We start from the raw sequence: 25603 nt of genomic DNA on the forward strand, positions 1-25603 counted from the left end.
GCATTGCAACTCTAGGTGTCCTGTACACACCAGCGACCAGGTAAGGCTTGGAACCCAGGGAAGACACATGACGATGATTTTGTAAAACTAGAAAGAAGCAAATGTCTCAGAGGAAGTAGGAGAGATTCGCACTTATTAGTGACAAAGGAACCACACAGCTGTAAGTGAGCTAACTCAGTTCCATGTTTTACCTTAGTAGGTGTTTTTACTGTTACATAAGCTTGCTATGAAAAATAGATATGAGCCTTTAAAAACGAGTTCATGGTTTCTCCTTGTTCCTTCTTCTAAAGGTTCCATTCCTATAAGTTCCACTCTCTTGTAGAATTAGAAGAGTTCACAATTACAGATAAATTCTACCCATCTCAATAGAATCAGAATGAAACATAAAGACACAATCTATGAACAAAATAACCCCATGACCTGTGAAGTCATTTTGGTACATAAACATACTTCTATAACTGCAAGATAAACACAGTCATAAATGAAAACTCATAAGATATTCAGGACATGAGGAGTCCTCTTCCCATTTTTCTCAAACAACATACCTAGAAAAAGTATAAACATTTAAAAAAAACCAGCAGCTTTTGAGCTGTTTCTTTTAACTTTCTTTACTCAGCAATATTAAAGGCAGGAATTAGGAAGATATAATAGTGGGAGTAACATTCAGAGTAATTGTAGACACAATTCCATTTATTTTTTTTAAAACCTCATTACTTAAAATTTATACACCCTCACATTCCCAAACCACCTCTGACACTTTTCTTGAATTAACTCAGTTCCAAAGGAAAACTTGAGATCCGTTTCCAGGAAGATGGGCGTGAGGACTCGCAGATGTCTCTCCCAGGACCCGGAAGCTGAATAAATGAGAAGATTCTCTATTACATGGTTACTTGGACTGCAGGCTATAAATAATTCAAACTTGAACAAAACAGTCATGGACTAAAGTTAAAATTTGGGAAGTGTAAACTAGGAGCTGCGAACGCCTCCAACACAGAAAACAGCCGCTGGTGAAAATCGGCTCCCATCAGAGCCGTGAGGAGACATCTTTCTTACTTGATACTATTGGCTGTGGTCACATTGTGCTTTGTGCCCGCAAAGGCTCACATGGAGTGATATGAGAAGTGGTGTGACCTCTGAAAGGTTACCTCCTCAGACACATCAATACAATAGGACGCTGGTGAGGACTGTCCCTCTGGCTGTGTCTCCTCAGCTCCACTGTGCTAGGTCAGCTGGCAACAGGAGCCTTCCTGTTTAGCTTTAGGCAACTATCATCGTTCCCTCCACACATAAGGTTTTTTTTTAAAAGCATCTGAGCCAGGCGGTGGTGGTGTATGCCTTTAATCTCAGCACTCAGGAGGCAGAACAAAACAAAGAAACAAACAAAGGCATATGAATGAGCCAGCTCAGTGGTTTAAGAGCACTGGCTGTCCTTACAGAGGACATAGGTTCGACTCCCAGCACCCACATGGCCGCTTACAACTGTCTGGAGCTCCAATTCCAGAGGATCCAGGGCCCTCTTCTGACTTCCTCAGGCACTGCCACGCAGGTGGGACATATACACGTAAGGACAACATCCATACAGAGAAAATAATAAAATAATTTTTAAATTATTAAAGAATCAGAAGATGAGACAGTGTGGCCATGTTGCCAAGAGTCCAAGTTGAAAAAATAAAAGGAAATTTTTACCGTGTCAGCCCATGGGATCCATTAATCCACCATCCGATACACAGGGTCACCCACTCTCAGTCTTCCAATTCTTTCCACTGAGAAATACATCCCAAAAAGTGGAGCTGACTGGTATAAATTCTTCACAGAAGGATCACACAGGCGATAGCTGAAAAAAAATAAATAAATAAAACTCTGTCATCAGGCCCCAAAGGGAGACAGGAGTCTAGCATTACCCACAGAACTTGGAAGACTGCTCCTAAGGCTAACTAGGGGTCAACCACAAGCCCTTTCTAGAGGTGGACAGGAATGATTGTAAAGTAGCCAAATATTGTGGCTTTTCTAAAGCCAGGTGTAGTAGCACACACCTTTAATCCTAGTGCCCAGAAGGCAGAAGCAGGTAGATCTCTGAGTTCTAGGCCAGCCTGGCCTACTAAGTGAGTTCCAGGACAGCCAGGATTATATAGGAAAACCCATTCTCTCAAAAAAAAAAAAATGTGTGGGTTTGTGTAAGTACATGCAAATACTTTATTACTTAGGCACCTTGGACTTACAACTCATGGAAAAAATGCTCATGAAATCTCAGAATGGGGCCGGGCAGTGGTGGCGCACGCCTTTAATCCCAGCACTTGGGAGGCAGAGGCAGGTGGATTTCTGAGTTCGAGGCCAGCCTGGTCTACAGAGTGAGTTCCAGGAAAGCCCGGGCTATACAGAGAAACCCTGTCTCGAAAAAAAAAAAAAAAAAAAAAAAAAAAACAAAAAAAAAAGAAATCTCAGAATGGAACCAACCCCTCACCCACTGAGATGACTGGCTTTCAGTGTCAATGACACAACCTAGAACCACTTAGGAAAAGAGTCTCAATGAGAGACTCTCTACACTGGGTTGTCCTGCGGGCTGATGTGTGTAGACAGGCAAGTTCACTGGCCAGTGAGAGGCCTTGTCTCAAACATAAAATGAGGTGCATCCTGGGTGGGCAGAGCCACGGCAACTTGTGTATCATCACCTCCTGGCTGTCCCTGGTGCTGGCCCAGCCACTCAGCACTACTTTGTGTCCCTGCAGAAAGAGGCTCACACATCTTGTCTCTAACGACTGCACAGGTACCACTGTGCAGCTTTTCCTGCCAGTATGACATGCCTCTTTGACATTAGAGAGCGTTCCATAGGCCTTGAGCCTGGCCCAGGAAGCTCCCAGTCACCCAGCATTTTCTGAAGACCTCACCTCAGACAATCTGGACCAAATTAAGACTATTAGGACCACAGAATATGGATTTGGGTTAGAAATTGCTGACACGGATGCAGAGAAGTTAGTGCCCATAAGGAATCGTGTGTGACACTTTAGATGAGAAGGATGTGCAGGAATAAAGCGTGGAGACTCCTTCCTCACTCAGAGAACACACGTGCGTGTCTGGAAGTGAGAAGACAGCGGTGTGCTGCTAACAGCAGCTCTAAACTGCCTAGGAGTTCTACCCTTTGAAAATAAATCGAATCGCTGGAGAAGTGGCTCAGAAGTTAGCACTGACTGTTCTTCCAGAGGACAAGGCCTCAGTTTCCACATGGCAGCTCATAACTGCCTGTAACTCCAGCTCGAAGGGATTAGACACCTCGAGCAGACATACTTGTAGGCAGACACTGATGCACATAAAATAAAAAATAAATAAATAGATCATTTTTTAAAAAAAGAGGAGATTTCTATAAAACAAACCCAAAGAAACAGAGATGAAAAGCAACTCATTCAATAAAAGTCATTCAATGTGAACCTCTGCCCGACACAGTTACATACACACACACACACACACACACACACACACACATACATACACACACACACACATATATACACATAAACACACACACACATATATACACATAAACACACATCATATAAGCACATAAACACATACACATAAGCACAGGTGATATCATCACTGGGCACACCGGTGTCCTACCTCTTCAGGGTCTCCAGCGGCTCCTTTCTGTCTATGATGCCAGTGTCTGGGTCCACGGTAGTCAAAATGCACCTGTCAAAGGCCCAGGGTTAGATGGTAGTTACAAACCACATTCCACACCCAGAGGCTTGTGTAAGTCCAGCCTTTACCTGGGGCAGCTCAACACTCTTTTCATCTCTACGTCACCAATCAGGAGTTCCTCCCAAGTATCCTAGGAGAAAAGGGAGAGGTGGCTTTTAGAGTCGGGCTTCCTTCATCTTGCTCAGGTACTCTGGAAACTCAGAGAACTCTGAAAAGTGCCCAAGAGAGGTACAGTCAAGTTCAGGACATGTGACTCACCTTAAACAAACTATTTTACAGCACTGAGTGTAGAACCCAACACCTGTGCACTGGGGCCAAGCAGCCAACCACAGCGCCACCTCCCAGTGCCAGGCACCTTCCTCCTGATTCACAAACTCAATCACCGACTATGGCAGGTCAGCAAGACCAAGCCTTCCAAATGCACAATTCCCAGCAGACTCGTCAGACTGCTTTCTGACACACAGAGAAACCTGCAGCTTTTGAGACAAGTCTGCCCTCACCTAAGGCTTAGCTCAGTATTTCTCAACCTGTGGGTCATGACCCCTTTGGCAAACTTCTGTCTCCAAAAATACTTGCATTATGATTCATAACAGTAGCAAACATACTGGAACAAAAGTAGCAACATGAAGTAGCAACAAAAATAATGACACAGTGTGTTTTTTGGTTGGGAGTCACTAGACATGAGGAACTGTACTAAAGGGTCATAGCATTAGGAAGGTTGAGAAGCGTCCGTTCAGCTGCAGCAGAGGCCAGCTGAAGCCAGTGTAGAGTCAAGCCCGATGCCCTCACCAAGTCATGTTTGTCTGAAGTTGGTAAAAACTATGAAGGGCGGGTTGTATACATAGAGCCGCAGATACACAGATATGAGATTACATCCTACAAGAGGCAGGCTACGTAGCCTCTATCTGGCGTTGAATGCTAACACACTGAATGGGACAAGAGGCAGCAGGCTGTGAGAGGGTGACAAGACGGAGAGCACGTGACCAAGCAGAGATTAGCTTTGAGGTGTTTGCAGATCCCTCATCCCCAGACCCTGTCTTGGGAAGGACACACTAGCCTGGATTACAGGAGAACAGATTCAAATATCAGCACGATCTCCTGCATTTGCTTTGTCAAGTGTCTGAACTTGAAATCAGAGTATCGTGTCTTGGGGTAGGACATTTGCAGCACCTTGAATTCGCTAGCTACATAGCTAATACCACGCATTCACGTGCTTACATAAACTTACATAAAGATTATGATCTCTCTTGTTAATAGAAAGGGATTTAGGAGACTGGCATGATGTCCATGCCTGTAATTCCAGACCTTGGGGGATATGGGCACAGATTCAGGAATTCCATGACTCGGGTCATCCTTGGCTACACAGTGAGTTGAAGGCCAGCCTAGGCTACGTGAGGCTTTGTCTCAGAAAGAACATCATCTGAGGTCCATCTCTTGAAGGTGTGTGCCTGACCTGCTGAGACCCACTGATAAACAGTACAGTCCTTCCTCTGGGTCTCTAGGAGAAACGGGGCATTTGAAGACGTACATAAGCTAACAACAGCATCTACAATCAGATGCAAACAATGTTCCTTAGAAACCGACCTCAACCTGTGAGGCTTCTGAGTGGACATGAGGAGACAAATATGAGGAAAGACTGACCCCTGATTCACTGGTGGCTTTGACTCCCTCAGGGCCTGAAAAAGACTTAAGTTTCTGCAGAGGGCAGAGCAAGAGCAGGAAGGAGTACCACCTAGTCTCCCTTCTGCAACTGGCTATGACATCAAGATCCACTCTGTAGTCAAAGGAAAACAGCTCCTCTCTTGGGCCTCTAGGAATTATTGAGCAAAGTACAACTAGTATCCCAGTACCAACAGGCTCTTCTAAACCAGACACCTCCTACCCAGTATGACCACAGCTACAGAACTGAGGTCTCCACAGATGCCCTGAGTCCCCAGTCACCCTCCAAGAAACTGCTTCTGGTGGAAATAAACGGCATGTTCCAAGCAATTAGTTGGCTTTGTAAAAGCCAAGTTTACACCATGTGACAAACGGTGTTCAAACAGGGAACTGCAGAGAAGCATGTGGCAAACCTCCCGCTGGAGGGTGACCAATACAGAGCCTGCCTGGAAGGGAAAGGGCCCAGGATTGTAAGCAAGCAGGGGTTCTGTGCTCCTTTCACCACACGAGGGCGCTGCAGCCACAGGCATGTGAGCCAACCGTGGCTTGGGAGGCCAAGGCTCTCCAACCTTGTATTTAATTCCCTTGTTCCAAGTGACAATGAGTTCATCGTTCCAAGCTATTTGTCTGTAGAATTCTGCACTGTGGCTATCACAGAAAGCCAGCGACCTTGATATGCTCAGTTTAGGGTCTTAGCTCAACTAGGTCACCTGTTCCATAGGTCAAGTGCGGGCTCCTTAACCTGGGTTCCGAAGATCTGTCCTTCACGCCTCCGAAAGCTAACTCTGCCACGTCTTGTTAGTGGCTTTATTAGGTCCATCCTCATCTGATCATTGTTCACATTTTGATTCAAAAGCACTAACTGTTTTGAAAACAACTATGCTTTTTAAATGCAGTGGTTAATTCAGTTCCTAAAGGAATAGGTTTTAAATAACTCAAAAATTAAATTCATCGCAGATGTGTTTAATATTCACTAGACATATCCAACGAAAAGAAATGCACTATCCAGCAAGATTCCCGGGCCTCCACAAACGTAGAAACCGTTAGAAGAGTCTAGTGCACCCCCTGCTGGTTGAAAAACCCAGCCGCACTCTGACAAAATAGGGTCCCTAGTCAGAATGAGGAGGAATTTGAGTTGGAAGGAGAGAGAGAAAAGGGAAGAGAAACGATCAAGGAGAAAAGGGTAGGAAGGACACTCTGCGTTATGGGTTCCATTCTGTGCAGTAACACTGAGAATTTATTATTATTATTATTATTATTATTATTACTATTATTTTAAACTGTGTGCGAGTGTTCTGTGTGGGTATCTGTGCATGCATTACATGACGAAGCCCAAAGACAGCATTGCATCCCAGGCTCTGAGGTTGTAGATAGCTGTGAGCCACCATGTAGGTGCTGGGAACCAGATCTGGGTCCTCTGCAAGAGTAGCCAGTGCGCTAACTGCTGAACCACCTCTCCAGCCCATCCTGGGGATTTTCTGTCGCACTGTGCACATTTTGTAAATAGGAAAACTAAGACTCCACCAGGCTTTCCACGGTAAGCAAGACTCTGAGAAAAACGATGATGTAAGGGCTGGGGGCAAGGACGGGAAGCACACAGAAACAGCTCAGGTAAGGGTGTTTGCTTGAGACATTCATCACAATCCTTAGATGTTTGTGGCAAATGAATGATACTTAAACAAGACCTAATTAGAGACCATCTTTTGTTGGGGGATGTTTGGTGCAGTGTGTATTCAAATGCTGATTTCTGTACCCAGAGATCCAACTGCAGTCAGAACTTTGGTATTATCATTATATGAAGCGTCTCCTGATTCAGTATTTTATAAATAACCATCGGATTGGTTAAAATAAAGATCTGAACAGTCTATAGCTGGGGAGGAGAGAAAAAGTGGGACTTCCAAGCCCAGAGAGAGGAAGAAGGTCTCAGGTGGGGACCGGGGGAGCAAGCCATCAGGACACAGATGAAGAGAGAGGTACCAGATAAGACCAAGATGGCAGGTGATGGACCATGTGGCTGGGAAGTAGGCCAGGCCTGCACTGTCGGGTTAGAATAGCTCAGAATCTGCCCAGCTATAGTGCCTGAAGCTTCAATAAATCTAAAGGTCTCTGTGTCGTTAGTGACAACAAGGGCAGGACAGAAAAACCCTTACTTTCACCCTCTTATTCCCTTCTAACCCCTCTGCGAGCAGACATGGTTCTATCCACCACAGCTATGCCTGTATACATCTCACCATATAAAGTATAGTATACCTACGCGTGATCATAATACATATATCCATTGCCTGGAGAGAAAGCGTACATCACGTGATAACAGAAGCCAGAGTGGGGTCTTACCTACCAGGGGCTGGTATTTAAGGACACCACAGAGAGCAGAGAAACGTCAGAGAGAGAGAAGCAGTAATGGCCGGGCTTAGCTTGTGTCTGTGCCGGCAACGGGCCATGAGACACAGCTTCGAACCAAGTCAGGTTCTCCAGTGGGCAGGGCAGGTGCTCCACCATGGAGTTCCACACCCAGCCGGGATACGGCACTTCAAAATTACTTCTATAAAGTAAAAGAAATAACTTTTATCTGCAAAAGTTTCTGCAATGGACCATTTTAAAAGCTCCCCGTCTCCCTGGTTTCTGATGCTGTAGGCACACCTTACCCTTATAGTGTAACTGCCGGTGCGCTGTACAACGCAGGTGTGCAGCTATGGCATCTCACGGGGCACAGTTCTAACCTGTCCTTAATGACCTGTTTCAATATTGCAGAGTTCGAGTTTTCTCCACTACATCAAACACACACATACACTACAAAATAGGGAGGCTGGAGAGATGCTTCCGTGGGTGGTTAAGAGCATCCGCCTGCTCTTACAGAGGACCTAGGTTCATTTCCTGGCAACTACACGGTAGTTCACAATCAACTGTAACTCCAGTTCCAGGGGATCTGACACCCTCTTCTGGTTTCCATGAGTACTGCATGAATTTGTAAATACATACAGATTTTAAAGAAAATCCTTGAAGCCAGAGGGCAAGCATGGCCATCAGAGACAATGGTCTAGAAATGAGGATCTGCCCAAATGCTACCTTCTGCCTGTTAGAATGGGCAGTGCTGGTCAAGCAGTCCAGCACTGAGGTCAAGGTCATCCAGCACTGAGGGGTGGGGCCAGGACTCAGCACTGCTGCCGGGCTTCAGGGAAGTCTCCCACCCGAGTGCTTACCAGGGCTGACCCTGCTTAGCTTCTTTGATCAGATGGGACTGGGCACTGAGGCTGGACCTCAGTTGATAGAGCACTTGCCCAGGATATGTGCAGCCAGGCTTTGCTTTCCAGAACCTCACAAAAGGCATGCCTGCAATCCCAAACATGACAAGATCAAGGTTATACTCAATTACACAGGGAGTTCGAGGCCCAACAAACAAAAAACCTCCTTCTCTAGAAGTTTGTAGAAACAGCCCTTCCCACGTGACAGAGAACACACTGAGATTTTTCTGCAGTTTTCTCCCCCAGCTCTTTCAAACCGTAGAGTGAGGACTTACATAAAGAAGATGCCCTATGACAACATCTCAAGTCCAGCTCAGGACAGTGAGCAAAGTCCAGGGACACGCAGCCCCTCGCTTGCCAGTGGCAGAGATAAGCAGCAAGCATCGATCTCATTTTAAAACCTCATCACTCGGTGTTCCAGAAATCAAACGCACCGCGCCGGCCCGAGCCTTTTAAGACTGGCTTCATCCTCTAACTCCCCAAGAAGAAAGTCCACTCTACTCTGCACCACAAGCTGCAAACATCCCACAATGCACCCCCTACTGCCCTACATTTACAATAAACAATGCCCGGACTTTTGCATCATACTTAGGCTTGATATATTATTTTATTAGTTGAGGATTAAATATGTATGTCTTTAATCACTCTGCATTAATATTTGAAAGGGTTATGACGGCAGGAGGCGGACAGGTCAGTGCATCAACGCCTTCACTCCTGGGCCTCCTTGCTTAAGGGGACTAAATCAGCAATAGCTCACTGTTTCACAGTAAGGAGTTTGTTAAAAAGATGCATGGCTATAGAATTTTCTAGAAAATAAAGAACAACATACCTTATTTAGTATTTCTGGAATACCATCATAATTCAGAACTGTAGCAGCTAAATGGCTTTTAAAAAATACACTTAAAAAAAAGAAAAAAGACCACTCATTCAAATGGCCCCAGAAAAGGGCTATGCTTATTTTAGCCTTAGGTTAAGTTTGAGAAGTTACAGAAAAGCAAGAATTCTACATCCAGTGATGACATCATTTTGTCTTCTTTCCTTGGTTCAAGATCCTAAAGCAAAATTAGTACCAAAACATCTTAGGAGACAAATTTAAAATATTTTATTTTCTGGGCTAGTTAGCATTCACTGTCACCTTGACACAGCCTTGAGTCTCAAGTGAGAGATTGTAAGAATCAGACCATCCTGCAGACACGGTTGTGGAGGACTATCTTGTTATTAATTGAGGTAGGAAGGCCCAGCCCACTGTGGGAAGTGCCATTCCCTACTCGGGTAGACCTGGGCTGTACAAGGTTAACGAAGCATAAGCCAGAAAGTGACCAAGCTGGCAAACAGCGTTTCTCTGTGCTTTCTGTTCCAAGTTCTTACTGAGCTCCTACCTTGACTCCTCTCAAGGAGGGACCAACTCCTGAAAGTGTGACCCAGATAAACCTTTCCTGCTCCTAGTTGCTTTCAGTCAGAGGTTTTTTTATTACAGCAACCAAGACTAAACTGGGACACTGCCTAAAGTAAAACTTCCCCCAAATAAAAGGCAAATTACAAAGGACCAACAGTAGAACTTTTACTTCCTCAGATGATTTCTAGGCCAGTTTGGTCAAGTTCAGTTTTAAAGAGCAGTCTGTTTCCACAGTCCTGGGAATCGAACCTGAGGCCTGCTGTATGCCAGATAAGTGTTCCTGCTTCTTGAGCTACCTCCCCAGCCTTCTTCTCATTTTTAATTTTCTCTAATCTATTCTTATTTTATGAGTATGTGTGAGTGACTGTATGTATGTATGTTACATCACATTCATGCCTGGTGCCTGGTGAGGCCAGAACTAGAGTTATGGGAAGCTGAGAGGCACCATGTGAGTATTGAGGACCAAATCCAGGTCCTCTGCAAGAGCAACAGGTACTCTTAGCCCACAAGCCATTTCTCCAGTCCCTCATTTCTAATTCTGAGTCAGGGTTTCACACTTTAGCCTAGGTAGGCTTTGAACTTACTCTGTAGCCCAGGCTGACCTTGAACTTGAGATCCCCTACCTCCCTCCCAAGTAGCAAGCCTGTGTCATCAAGCCCAGCTAACAACATGCATTCCTAACTCAGAGTGCCAGACTCCTCAATATTTAACAAGTACTTTAAGAATGGCTCCTACATCATAAACACTCTAACAGGCAATGTGGAATCTCAGGCAGGAGGAATAAGCAGGCAGACCAGGAATCACTGAAGCTTTGGGCCCAGGCCCCCTTTTGTATCAGATCTTTCAAAGACCTGCGCATAATTTTGGTCTTGTTTTTCTTAAAGTATCCCCACCACCACAGACCACACATACACACACACACACACACACACACACACACGCGCGCGCACACACACACGCGCACACACACACACACACACGCACGCACGCACGCACTCCATCCCCTCCCCCGGTGGCTTTCCAGGCTCCACAGAGTGGCTTGTGAGACGTGAGATGTTGTCAGCACAGCTGTGGAACCATCCGGCTGCCGCTGTGGCTTTCAGGTAAGACCTGCTGATCCTTTGAGAGAGACCCCCATGATCGAATACAGCACTGGGATCCTGCCTCCTCCAGGAAGCTGTGTGCACTCCCGAGCAGGGAGACAGGTTACTGCACATTCTAGCACTCTCTGGAACACTGTAGTCACTCACTGCATCTCTGTTGCATGCCACAACAGCTTCCCCTTTCACCAGCTTCTTTATAGCCACACCCTAAAAATCAAATTCCTGGGACAGTGGTCTCCAGCCAACTCCCCATCCAGGCAGCCTCCTCCATCATTCCTCCAGTGGCCCTGGGATTCTAAAGTGCTCCAGGCTGTGCTCCAGGCCATGCTCCAGGCCCCCTTTGTTCCATTCTCCCATGCTTCTGCACCTTCCGTCTGCCTGCTTTCCCAGCCCCCACACAGTACAAGCCAGGGCATGGAGGCATAGCATTGCTTCTTGGGAGTCAAATCAAACACTCCCCACTCCCCAGCCTCTTGTCTTCAGACAGACTCAGCAGACCTATTACAGCTTCATCAACTCAACACATTTTAGAATCACCCGAAGGAGTCTCAATGACAGTGGGTTAACCCCAAGGCAGGTCTGAGGGACTGTCTTCATTGCTTAAATTGACATGGGAAGACACACAGTAGGCAGCACCATTCCCAGGTCTGAGGCCCTGGACTGTGTAAGAGTAGAGAGACCCAGCTGAACATAAGCACGCATGCACCCACTCTCTGCCACTGACTGTGCATGGGACTGTTACATTTCTTTAATTCCTCCTCATATTTGTTAAATTAAAAGACTGGGTCATCTGATATGGACTAGGCACGGTGACTCAGATCCCCGACTCAGGTTCCTGTCTTCACTTTTCCATGCTGATGGACTATAACCTGTTACTCTGACGAAAACAAACCCTTTCTCCCCTAAGCAGTTTTTTGTTTGTTTGTTTGTTTTTCAGCAACAGAAATGAAAGTTAAGACACCACTTGAAAGCACCTGTGCATCTTACAGACACGCACACTGAAGCGCTTCTCAGCTGGACTGGGGACCACTGTCTCAGTGCCACGCAGTTCATCCCTAGGGTCTTTCTTTTCATCTCTGAGCCCAGGATCTGAGGCATAATGCCTACCTCATAACAGATGACCAAGACTTTTGTTTTTTTCTTTAAAGATGTATTTATTTTATGTACGTGAGTATACCGTCATTCTCTTTAGAAGAGTGCATTGGATCCCATTACAGATGGTTGTGAGCCACTATGTGGTTGCTGGGAATCGAACTCAGGATCTCTGGAAGAGCAGTCAGTGCTCTTAACTGCTGAGTTATCTCTTCAGCCCCTTGCCCAAGTTTTTTGTTTTTTGTTTTTTATTTTTTTAATTTAACAACTATGAGAAGGAATTACAGAAACTTAATAGCAAATTGTATAGACAGCTGGTGTGGTTTGAATTCAAACTGTTCACACCCATAGACTCATGGGTAGGAACGCCTGGTCCCTGCCTGGAGGTGCTGCTTGAGCTGTGGGTCCCTTAGGAGGTGACACATAGCTGAAGGAAAGGGGTCACTAGGAGTTAGGCTTTGAAGCTTTGTCCTGGTCCCACTTCCTGACCACTCTGCTTCCTGAGTATAGACGAGCTGTGATCAGCCGGCTTCCTGGTCCTGACACCAGGCTATCATGCCCAGGATGGACTTTGTCTCTCCAGAACTGCATACCAGAATAAACCCCTTCTCCCTTCAGGAGTATCTTATGATAGCAGTGACATAGTAAGACAGCTGGATAGTGCCGGGTAACAGACATCTTCCACATTCACTACTGTTTTTAATGTGTCAAATAGTGTGGACAGTGATTTAAGTGGCTTAAGTCGGCTCTTTGCAAAGGATTATGGGAAATCAGTGGTTCTCAACCTTCCTAATGCTACGACCCATGGTTCCTCATGGTGTGGTGACCCCCAACCATAAAATTATTTTTATTGCTCCTTCATAACTATAAATTTGCTACTGTTATGAATCATGATGTAAATATTTTTGGAGATCTCTATCTTTGTTAGAGGGGTCATGACCCACAGGTTGAGAACCACAGCATCTTGGGCCCTCACAAATGAGGGCACATTCTACTCACAGAGAAGGAACCACAGAAGCAAAGAGCTGAGGTGTTTGAGAGCTTCTCTGGGTGCTAACCGCCCTGGTCTCTACACTAGCGCCCTCACCCCAGGTCCACAGAGGCGGGTGGCAAGCCTTGTGTTGTTCCTCCAGCTGTACCTCTCATCTGCCAGGCAGAGCGTGTTTTCTTATGTAAAGGGGATAACACTGCAGACTTCAAAGGGTTGAAGGAGAGCTCAGTATGAAGTCATTCATTAGTTCAGGGCCTCACACCCAATTAATGGCGCTCAGAAAGCATAGTCCACTCCTCCCCAGGCTCAGAACCACTGCTGAAGTTTCTCATGGCCAAGCAACACCCTGCTGGGTGAAGGAGGCTGCAGTGAATGAAGAGAGTGGGATTTCCTGCTGTTAATCACTCTGAATGCAAGGAAGAAAACTCAAACCACAGCAATATCTGTCAAAGGGCACCGTCCATAGATGGAGCTCCTGTACCCTTCATAGCCTATACTTGGGAACCTGGAATCTCGGCACATACTCCTGTGTGGTACAAGGGAGAAGGAGGGCTGTCCTCTTTATCTTCCTCTCCTTTCCTTTTGCCTGGGCCATGGGTATATAGTGCAGTCTCAGAAGCAAGCTGGAATTTGGTATGCTCTTGAGCCTAAGCATGAGAATGCGAATAGCGCCCCCTGGAGGCCAGGAGGCCATAGGGCCCAAAGAAACCATAGAGAATCTGGGGAAAGGGAACCAGCGTTGGAGAATCTGGGTTATTGCAGGAGCTCACTTTGCACCAGCTCTGAGCGCAGCACATCTGAGTTTGTCAGTGTCGGTGGCACCTTACCTCCTCGAAAGCCTCGCAGCCTGACACCACGATGTTTGGCCTAAAATATTCCATCTTCACTTTCTTCTTCAGCCTGGTGTTGAGATCGACTAAGGAGGCTTCAGAAATCAGGTGGATAGGGCTGCAGTCTGGGTAGGCTACCTGTCGAGGAACAACGCCACAGTCAGGCCTCCCCACCCACTGGCATTGTCACTCCGGAGCCCAGCAGAGTCGGTAAAAAAAAGCCTCTCAGGTGTGGAAGGAGAGGGACTTGTAGATAGCACTGAAACACACTATCCAGTCACAGGACAGGGTAGCAGCTTGGGCTGCTTCCTGTTATTTTATTTAATTATGTATTTATTTGAAACAGGGACTCACTATATAGCCTTGGATGTCCTAGAATTATTATTTATTATGTAGAACAGGCTATTCTTGAACTCACAGAGAGCCATCTGCTTTTACCTCAGGAATGCCAGGATTAAAGGTGTGCACCACTACATTTGCTGCTATCTGCCAGCCTACTCTACTTCCTTGTCACAGGGAGGCATCTGTTGCCAATCTAGACCGTTCTAGTAACAATTTCCTCAGCACCATCCAATCGCTCAAAACCTACTGATCGCCAATAGATATTCCCGACACTGTTCTAGGTGGGGAACAGCGGCCCATAGGAATAACAAAGCAAATAAATTACATCATTAATAATATTGCTAATAAGAAATAAACCTGCCTTGGCTTGGGAGGAGCATCCCTGAGGTACCTGTGTCTTACAATGTGGCTCATTAGTTTTCTCTTGCAGGAAGTGCCTTCCTGCCCATGAGTTAGCTGTCCCCCACGCAGGCAGTGAAGGAGGCCTGGAGAGTCTACATCAGGAGAGGCGTGTTTAGTTCCAGAATCTCACTTCCACTTAGCAGCCTCCCTTCCTTTCTGGAACAAGGCCTTTAGTCCAGGCTGGCCTTGAATTCACAGCAATCCTCCTATCGTAACCTCCTAAGTGCTGGGATTACAGGCATCAGCCACCACATTCTGCTTCCAGGCAGTTTCCTCCTGAGTTCTTATCTCCCTGGAAGTCACCGCTGGCTCTGCCCTCCACAAATCTCCTATACCCAGGCCTCTGCACAGCAGAAGTCCCAGCATTGAGACATCCCTCATCTCATCCCCTCTCCATCCTTAAAGTGTAGGCTGTGCCCTGGACCACCTCCCTGGACCACTGCCAAGGCCTTCTAACTGAAGTCTTCCAAGGGTCTCCCATGGACAGAGAAGGAAGCACCGAGAGCCAAGAGTAACTGGCAGATTGAAGGAAGATTGTACACTCACCTCATAGTTCTGGAGGTAACTTTCAGATGGGTAAAGTTTCTTCGTTGTCCTTCCTTTCATGTTGGTATCAAACTGAACCAACCTGTAGGGCTGTGTCTTCAGGTAGCTAGTGAACCACTGAGCTACCTCATCGCCACAGTCTCTGCCTTTAATGTCGAGACCAAATAGCCTGGAAGGGATATTACAGGATTACTTATGTGGACACACTGGGGGACAGTGGACTGAATGTACCAGAAGGCTGCTAAGAGGTCTTCAGAGAGGAACTGGGAAGGAGCAGAAGAGGGTCCAGGATATTATCTGGGGATGATCTCCCCAGTTCTTATGCCTATGAATCAATCACCTAGCTGTGTGTTCACATACAGACCCTGGTATCATGGGTTGGAATATGAAACCTTGTGTTTCTGACAGACTTCTAGCCATCCAAGTGGCAGCTCCCTGAACCATTTAGGAATACCAAGGGTTCAGGTTTCTGTCAGGACGGCTACATAAGGTGGGTGCCCCTTTGGCTGGGAGTCCTCAGACCCGGTTCAGATGGGAAGCGCTCACTCCCTTGGCCTGCTGTTGGTCTTAAATAAACTAACACTTCTGCTCATCCTTCTGCCCCCAATATAAACTGGCGATAAGATTATACCTACATCCTGGAAGAGGGGTGTGTACAGGTTAGACCACACTGTGATCCAGGGGTGTGTACAGGCTAGACCACACTGTGATCTCTGCTGTGCCCACGGTTAGGTTTAATGACTTCCTTTGCATTCGTTTTCAAAAGTTGTGTGTCCTTGACAGAGCTTATAAATTGATATGTAAATATTTCAATTTAATTTGTGAAAGACATAACTTCTTGAATTATAAGCACTGACATTTAAAATGATACTATACTTGATTTTTTTTCCAGTAAGATCTAAATGTTATCGGTTTGATATTCACCACTTATCCATTTCTAAAATACACAAATAAGATTTTTCTCTAAGTAGACCAACTGTTGTTGTTACTGTTGTTGTTTTTGATTCATGGTCTTTAGTAGCCCAGGCTGGCCTTCAACTTGCTGTGTAGTAGAGGATGCCCTGGAACCTCCTGCCTTCCACGGTGATGGGTATATGCGTGTTCCACCGTGCCTGACAAATGACCCAAAGTTTTGCATAGTTCCCTATTTTATTCTTGAACACATATGTATATTCAACTTTTTTCTGCATAATTTTAGACTGGCATATGCTTATGGCTATTAATCTCTTAAAGTATGTCCTCTGAACCAATAAAATTTTGTTTCATAAGAATTTGTATGTGAAGACATTTGGGAGAGATTATCTTTATAATTTTGATTTGTAAGTAATTGGTAATAATAAAATGGCTGTGTTGTAAATTTTGTTGGTTTCTAAAAATAAAGAGCAGATCTTAGTTGAAATTGATGTATTAATGAACCCTAAGAATATCAATGAATCTTACTTAATTCTAGACGAGGCTTAGTATCAATTTTATTTTATTTTAGTTTTTCTTAAGCAAGGTCTCACAATGCAGCCAAGTGGTGAGAATTTTCAATGTAGTTCAACTTGACTCCAAAGTCACAATCCTCCTGCTGCCACCTCCCCACTGCTGGGTTAAAAGGTGTGAATTACCAGGCCTGGGTCCTTCCTTTCTTCCTTCCTTCCTTCCTCCCTTCCTTCCTTCCTTCCTTCCTTCCTAAACCCTGAGAACAAGGGGTTGAAAATAACTGTATACAGCTGGGCAGTAGTGGTGCACGCCTTTAATCCCAGCACTTGGGAGGCAGAGGCAGGTGGATTTCTGAGTTCGGGGCCTGCCTGGTCTACAGAGTGACTTCCAGGACAGCCAGGGTTATACAGAGAAACCCTGTCTCGAAAAACCAAAAAAAAAAAAAAAAGAAGAAGAACAACAACAACACACATACACACATACACACACAGGGAGACACAGACACAGACATACAAACACACACTATAAGAAGTGCACACACACCATGAGAAGTAAACACATACAGACATAGACATACAAACACATACCATAAGGAGTGCACACACACACACGAGAAGTACACATACACACACACACACACACACACACACAGCCTGTGTGAATGCTGTGCCTGTGCCAGTGTGAAGATGCCAAAGGAGTTCCACATAAACTCCCAGAACACTCACTAATAGCTGAAGTATACTGGAGTATTCTGGGAGTTTATGCTGAACTCCTCTGGCATCTATAGATGATCACTAAACAATTTTTATGAGCATGAACAAAGAGGCTGCCACAGACTCACACAGTGGGAGCCACACTGCATGAAACAGTTCACACGACGACGACAGGAAGACAAGCAGCCAAGGAGCCCTCCAACAGTGTGGAGAAAGAAGGAAGCTGGAGAGGAACTGTGTGCTACAGAGATTACTAGTGGCTGTCATCTCCTACGCTACCTGAGGATGGGGAACAGGTTGCCAGGGGAGCCAACCCCAAGACCAGAGGGCTGGACTTTAGTACCACAGCTCCTGACCTCCAAGAAAGGGACAGAGGCTGAAGGTTGAGTCGATCGATGGCTGATTATTTTATCAATCACACCACGTAATAAAGCTTCCATAAAAAGCCTGGAGGACTAGGTTCAGAGAGTTCCGAGTGCCGAGCACCTAGAGGTGTGTAGAGGGAGGCATGCCCAACAAAGCACATAGGAGTCCCCTACCTGTCCCATCCACCCTTAGCTTCTAGAACATCCTTTAGAAGTACCCGGCAAACACAAATCCAGATTTCTGTGAGGCACTCTAGCAAATGGACAGAACCCAAGGAGGAGGTGGAGGGGCTCGAGGTTCCCCCCTGGCATCTGCAGCCTGGGACAGTCACACAGGACCAAGCCTTAACCTGTGAGGTCTGAGGCTATCTCCGGGCAGATGGAGTCAGGACTGGATTACTGGGCACTGGCTGATATGTACTGGAGGTGGTTTGCTGGCAGAGGGAAACTGAGGACCCAGAAGTGACAGACTCTGAGGTAAGGAATGAAAAGCATGCCTCTTGCCTTCTGCGGTGGTTTGATTGAGAATAGCTGCCACAGGCTCACATATTTGATTAGATGGTTTCCAGTTGTTGGAACGGTTTGGGAAGGATTAGGATGTGTGGCCTTGTTGAAGAGGTGTATCACTGGGATGTAGGCGTTGAGGTTTCAAAAGCTCACTTAATTCCTATTTAGTGCTCTCTCTGTGTGACTTTGTCTCCGTCTCTCTCTGCTTTCTCTCTGTCGGTCTCTGTTTCTGTCCTCTCTCTCTCTCTCTCTCTCTCTCTCTCTCTCTCTCTCTCTCGCCCCCCCCCATGTAAGCTAATGCACCAGAACCATGCCTGCCTACCTGCCTACTGCCATGTTCCTCGCCATGACAGATTCACCCTCTGAAACTGTGAGCCCTCAATAAATACTATCTTTTCTAAGTCGCTTTGGTCATGACGTCTCTTCATAGCAATAGAAAAATAACTAAGACGTCTTCCTATCTCACCTACCTTTTATGTTTGGTTTCTCTCTTCAAAATTACAAAGCGATAAAACTTCAGTTGGACTGTGCACGGTCGAAGCCATTATTTTCTTTTCATTGTTTTTATTTTTAGGGGAAAATGATATGGTTAACCAGAGAACTGTTAGTCTGTACCTAACTTAATTATACCTACATATATACCAAATTACATGTGAAAATCAAATGCTACCTAGCTAGTCTTTAAAGCTAGACCACAAGGCTTTTTGTTAGACCTAAAGTCATTTCTTCCTTCCTCCTCCTTTAAAACATAAGCATGAGACCCACAGATGGATCAAACAGTAAAGATGTTTCCTACCAAGCTTGAAAACCTCGGCTCAGTTCCCAGCCCACACATGGTAGATGAACCAATTTTCAAAAGCTGATTGCCAGGGAAGCCCACTCCAAGATCAGTGGTCTGGACCCCAACCTCCAAGCCAGGAGTTTGGGCTTCTCCAGAGCTCTATATAAACAGGTGAAGACCCTTGCTGCAGGTGACAGTGAATCCCCCAGGGAACACACCCTCCATCACTCACCACAAGTAAGCACGCACCCACACGCTTTCAGCCGCAATATAAGAGACATGGCTAACTTATCTCCTCAACACCTGTCATTTGTGGAAACGGTTTCCCCTCCCACACAGGTGATAAAAGAAGCCTAGGAGGTGAATGTCTCAAATCAAGCTCAGTGATATGTTCTCTCCCTCTCCCTCCTTCCCTCTCCCCGCTCCCTCCCTCCCTCCCTCCCTGCCCCCCTCCTTCCCTCCCTTCTCTGTTGGTGGGGGAATGGGGAATCAAAGTCTGTTTCTCTCCTGTGCAAAATGAACTTTGTGATGTTCACTTACAGACTTACTAAGACAACTAGCCAAAATACTGTATTCAGCAAGGTATCGCTTTCAAACTTGGGGAATCAGCAAGCAAGAACGGTGGACTTCAGCTCAGACACTCTGAACAAACAAGACGAGAGGTTTCCATGAGCCCAGGCACCTTTGGAGAGTCCCTGTTCGCACAAGGTTGAAAAGCTAGGATGAGGTGTGGTACTGCATGCCTTTGCTCCCAGCACTCAGGCTGTGAGTTTGAGGTCAGTGTGGTCCACAGAGGTCCAAGCCAGCCAGAGATACACAATGAGGCTCTGACTCAAAAGAAAAACAAACTAAAAACCCAGAAGACACAGGCCCTAGCTCTAATCCCAGCACTTAAAAGCAAAAGCCTCACCTGGTTACCAAGGGATCCGCAGAATTACATCACCCCACAGCAAACACCTAAGTTTCTGAGACTTCCTAACATCAAAGAGGTTTAACTCTCAGCAGCAAAAAGAAAAGAGAGGAGGAGGAGGAAGAGGAAGAAGAGGAAAAGGAGGAAGAAGAAGAGGAAAAGAAGGAAGAAGAGGAAGAAGGAGGAAGAGAAGGAAGAGGAAGAAGAAGAGGAGGAAGAGGAAGAGGAGAAGGAAAAGAAAGAGGAAGAAGAGGAAGGGGGAAGAGGAGAAAAAAGAGGAAGAGAAGAAGGAAGAGGAGGAAGAAGAAGAGGAAGAGGAGGAAGAGGAAGAAGAAGAAGAGAAGAAAGAAATTGAAGCAAGATCCTGCAGGCCATCAAGAGAGGACCCATACACAAACAGATGCCAAAGTCCAAGGCCTTGCTTGCCCCTGCCCACACATACTCACACCTCCCCTAAGTCCTCAGTCTCAGTGATCGACTTTAGGGTCTGGAAAGTTCAAGTATGCTCATTTTCCAGCTCTGAGATCAACTGGTAAGGTCGCTAGTAACTTCTCTTGCCTGGGTGGCAGGCTAAGAACTCTAAACAATGTGTCTCCCAGGACAGGCAAGCTGGCTCAGCAGGTAAGGGTACTTGCTGTCAAACCTGAAGATCCCAGAACCCACACGGGAGAAGGAGAGAGCTGACTCCTGCAAGGTGTCTTCTGACCTCCACACTCACACTGTTGCCTGTGTGCACTGCACATCCGCTGTACATAATTAAGTAATGTTTTTTTAATTTAAAGGCCTTTCCAATTTGAATGGACAATGAGATGCCCTGAACACAGGCAGTAGTGCTATGCTTTTAGTTTCAGTCTCACTGGCCCTCCTGTGGCCAACTACTTCTTGAAGACAATAGTCTTTGTCACAAGCAAACATGACTTGCAAACTGAGTCTTTACCTACAGGGAGTAGATGTCAGGACGATAAGCCCCATAGCTGCTATGTCCTGGCACGATGAAGTTACTGGCCGGCCCTGAACCTTCCCTTAGGGCGACCTTCTCTCCTTCTTCACATTGCCTCTGGCCAGCCCTAGACTTCCCTGTGTGGTAGCTCTATCTACTTCTAGGACCCCATCAATGTAAGTGATAGTTTTCCTATAGGACAGTCATTTCTTCATCTGCAGCTCTAAACCATCCCTGGTTAAAACTAAAACCCAGGCTGAGGCTGTAGTTCAGACAAAGCTCAGGGTTCGATTCCCAGCACCACACAAACTGAGCATTGTGGTATGGGTCACAGTTGGCACAGCACTCAGAAGATAAAGGCATAGTAAAGATTAAAAGTTCAAGGCCACCCTTAATTACATAAAAAAAAGTGAGAGTTCAGCATAGGATGGCAGGCCCTGTCTCAGAGGTAAATCTAGTCAAAATAAAAGCTAGTCCTGGGTTCCCTTAGCAGACACTCACACCTGAGCCCTGCCCTAGAGACTAACCCTCTTCAGTATTTTCCTGCACTGGTTTCATAAACTATGGTTCTGACATGAACTGTAACAAATGCAAGGCAAAATCAGGTCTGTGGCGGTTCCCCTTTGCCTCCCAAGCAGAGTACCTGCAGTCGTAGATCTTATTCGAAGAAGGCAGCTTGATAGGCAGAACTACCTGCTCCATGCCTGGAGCTTCAAGAGTCAGATAATTGTTCTCCATGGTGATGGAAACCAGCACAAGGCGAGGCTCCTGGCGGGCAGTGATCATGTGTCCATCTTCCTTAACCAGCATCCAAAACCTGCAGAGAGGCAGACAGGCATGCTCAGATCATCTTCCTCACTTCTCAAGAACTTCCTCTAGCTCTCCCTTACCTCAAAGCCATCCACCCATCCTCCTTGAGAGCTGATAGCAGATTGTGAACATCTGGATGGATCCTTTGAGCTAAAGGCTGTTGTCCCCAAAAGGAGCCCTTTGCTACCTTAAGATGTGCAAGAAGCCCTCACCGTATGTGAGCATATGTTCTTAGAATTCTTACACTCATTTGTTACTGAATCTCAAATGTACTTTTACAGCCAAAGAAAATAGACTAAGACGTCCTGCTTTGATTAAAACGTCACCCAAGCCTAAACTTTTAACTCTCAACATTCCTCATCCTCAGACAAGACTCGAATGTACCCAACCAGACACTTCATCTCTGGGCCTAATCGTATCAGCTTCCAGCCACCCAAAATAGCCCCTCCCACAGCTGACAACAACTGTGTAACGAATGAGAACTAAACTCTGAAGTTAAAAAAAAACGGGAGAGGATGCTTAGCAGCTGCCTACTCATTGTAGCAACTGAAAAGACAAAAGAGGACTACAAGGGAATTCAACCCAGGAACTGCACAAAAACTGATACAAGGTTAACAGGCTACCGTAATGGTTGACAGTCAACAAGATCTCGAATCACCTCTGGGCTTCCCTGAGGAAATGTCTAAGTTAACTGAGGTGAAAAGAGACATCCTAAATATGGGTGGCCTCCTCCCATGGGCTGGTGTTCTAGACTGAATAGAAAGGCCAAAGCTAGCTAGCTGATCACCAGCCTTCTCTGCTTTCTGCGGGCACCATGTGACCAGCCCCTCACAATCCATCTTCCCTTCATCTGCTTCTTTTCAGGTATTTGTCTCCACAGACAGTAAACTAAGACAGCTGCCACGTACAACAGACCTCAGCCACCTCCTTCAGGATACTTTATCATGTGCACATAAAAAAAAATGAACAAATGATCCACTGTGTTCTGCCCAGCTTCAAGAGACAGAATGAACTTAGAAAGTTACCCCAACTTGACTGGCAATAAGAGTCAGCATCCTGACTTTACAGCAAAGCACAAGCAGGTGACAGATGGACCAGTGTAACAGCCCAGAGTTCAGAATCCCCACAGTAAACAGCAGGGCCTTGAACGCCAGTGGAACAGTGACATGGTGCCCAGGGCAAGTGAAAAAAAAATCTCACTTAAGTTAAAAACTAGCTGCCAGCTATCCAGCAGAGTTGGGGTGGAGGAGGGTGGGGACAGAAAGGACCGAGCCCAAAAGAGAAGGTGGGAGGAGAAAGGTCAGAGAAGGGAATATGCCTGGGCAGGGTGCTCCCTTTATCAATAGGTGATAAATGCACAGAAGAGTAGACAGTTGGCTTCAGAGAAGGGTGTGAACAGAGAAGGTGATAGAGTCTGCTGCTTAAGGACGTTTACAAGATCAAGGAAGGAAGCCACCCCCACAGCGGATGGCCTGTGCTACCATCTTCTAGGGGGACCTTAAACCCTTCACAGCTCAATGAACTAGGTCAAGGTCGAGTGCAAAAGGGCCGAGAACACTAGCCAAACACCCCCAGCAGTTGCGGGAATGGGGCAGTATAGAGGAAAATCCAGACACAAAATAAACAAAAGATGTCTTTCCCTTCAGAAAGACCAGTAGTTCTGGTCCTGACTCAGGGGCAGAAAACAGCCTAATGGGGCAGAGGTCTGGCCGACAAGCTTGCTTCTGAATATTAATTATCTTTGACAAATAAAACTCAAGCTGGAGATTAGATGCATCTGTTCAAGGTCTCCTGCTCCTGTGTGCTTCTTACGTTCCTGTATCACACACTGTAGCCACCTAGATCTGAATTCAAACCCCTCAGAACAGGCTGGGTTTGTGACCCCTAGACATACCCTTCCTGTCCAATACTGTCCCATGGGATGGGGACAGTCATAGCTAGCCTACAGAATAAACAATAGATTGGCAAACTTACAGGACAGGGTTTAACCCAATGTCTGTCACATAATCACTTCTCTGCCTCTCCCTCCACCTCAGACCACATAATCCAAAGAGTATATTGCTCCTGCTGAAACTGGTGGTACAGGCCTGTAATCCTAGCACTTAGGAAGCAGAGGCAGGTGGATGAATCCCTGCACGTTCAAGGCTAACCTTATCTACACAGCAAGTTCAAGTCAGTCAGAGCTATGTAGTGAGATACTTTATTTAAAAAAAAAAGAATGTATTGCTCAAAACAAGAGAAATGATACAGTTCTATTTATTTTATTGAATCCCTAGGAAGCAAAAAAGCAGGGCAAAGGACATCTTTTCTCTACACTAGCAATATCTACAGCCAAACCATGATAATCTTAGTGAGGGGCACAGCATGCTCTAATGATCTGAGGAAACACAGGTCAGTACTGGTTACCTGTGAGACATCCCAGAGTTCTTAGACGGGAGAAGAGCTGCTCACGCTTGCCTCCTCCTCCGGTTAGCACTGTGAGCCTCAACACCTCCCAGGTGTTGTACAATATCCAGTACCAGGTACCCGAGGTCTTCCCAGCCTCAGGGCCGAGATCTTAAGCTTCACATTTTAATAAGCTCTTTCTCACAGTGGTGAGGATAACAGTCAGGGCTTCACGCACCCTTGGCAAGCACTCTCTATTACCAACTGAACTACATCCCCAAGCCCTCAATAAATGATAATTTACAAAACCTCCCAGCATTGGAAACCTTGGATGCCAATGAGGAATGGAAAATCCATGAGCTTCCGGTTCTGTAAATTTATTCTGTACCAGAACTAAACTCTCTGCTTTTTTTTTCATTCTAACCTCCTTTAAGATTATTTTATGCCCGTTCGTAACTAGCTCTCTACCCCCATCTGCTACAGCCCCTTCCCTCACCTCCCCCCTCCTCACTTCCAGCAAACCACTGCTTCTTACTCATTAAAGTGGTCACCAGAACTAGAGGGAAGGAAAGGCCGGATGTTCTTGAAAACATTCAGCCAACGGCATTTTATATTTCTAGTATCCTACAGTTAGGAGAGCTGTACAGACAGCTGAGTTGGTCCTGTGACAGGGTGTCTCGCTCCTTCAGGGTTCCGGGATTGCTCCAACTCACTTTTCTAAAAGTACTTTAGCCAGAAGCATAGGCTTCGCAGCCAAAGGGTCAAAGGTAGAGAGCCCAGAGAATTCAGGCAACAAACCTCAGCTCTGTTGTGCTGAAAGGGATGGGAGCCAAAACCAGGCGCTCTTCCTCAGTCTAGAGTAAATTTGCATGTTGTAAAGCTAAAATTCTCCTCCCGGAAGGCCTCCCCACAGCCATTTTTGGGCTTGCAAACTACCATTTCAACTTGAACATGCCCACGAATGTGCCCAGTGTTACAACTGATGACAGCTCTTTCCCATATGTGTGTGCGTGTTTCCCAGATGCAACAAACCCTTAACTTTCTAGGTTTGGGGAGAACACAGCTTGCAGTACAGAGCTCCACTCCACTTTCTCCAGGCTCACCCTCTGGAGCAGGGGTAAGCAAGGGCCCACCTCCCTCGCCCTGGCCCACCCGCGCCGGGTGCAGCGCGGGGCTCCGCGTACCTGTCGCGCACTTTGCCGCAGCGCAGCCCCATGGCAGTGCACTCGGTGTCGCACACCGACACCCCCTTGCAGGACTTGATCGGGTAGATCCAGACCTTCGACACCGTGCCCACCTGCTGCAGCTGCCGGCGCCGCCGGGGACGCGCGTGACGCCAGGCCACGGCCCCCAGCGCCACCGCGACCAGTCCTAGCGCGGCGACGCCGAGCCAGGTGGACCGCGGCTTCTCGGGGAGGCCGAGGTGAGCCAAAGCCCTGGAGCTGGAGGAACCCATGTTAAACTACCCCGG

At 46.4% G+C, this 25603-nt stretch overlaps 1 protein-coding gene across 1 annotated transcript; it reads right to left on the minus strand.

Moving 5' to 3' along the window:
• Positions 1-592: 592 nt before the first annotated feature.
• On the minus strand, positions 593-25603 carry Marc2 (mitochondrial amidoxime reducing component 2). The gene is made up of 8 exons (XM_028759274.1): positions 25317-25603; positions 21581-21754; positions 15297-15465; positions 14004-14144; positions 3762-3823; positions 3613-3684; positions 1687-1834; positions 593-854 (listed from the first exon to the last, which is right to left on the minus strand). The coding sequence occupies exons 1-7, from the start codon at positions 25586-25588 to the stop codon at positions 1708-1710; spliced, it is 1017 nt and encodes a 338-aa protein (XP_028615107.1). The 5' UTR covers positions 25589-25603; the 3' UTR covers positions 593-854; positions 1687-1707.

Source organism: Grammomys surdaster, unplaced genomic scaffold, assembly GCF_004785775.1.
Source record: "Grammomys surdaster isolate TR1022 unplaced genomic scaffold, NIH_TR_1.0 130, whole genome shotgun sequence".
In the NCBI taxonomy this organism is placed as follows: domain Eukaryota; kingdom Metazoa; phylum Chordata; class Mammalia; order Rodentia; family Muridae; genus Grammomys; species Grammomys surdaster.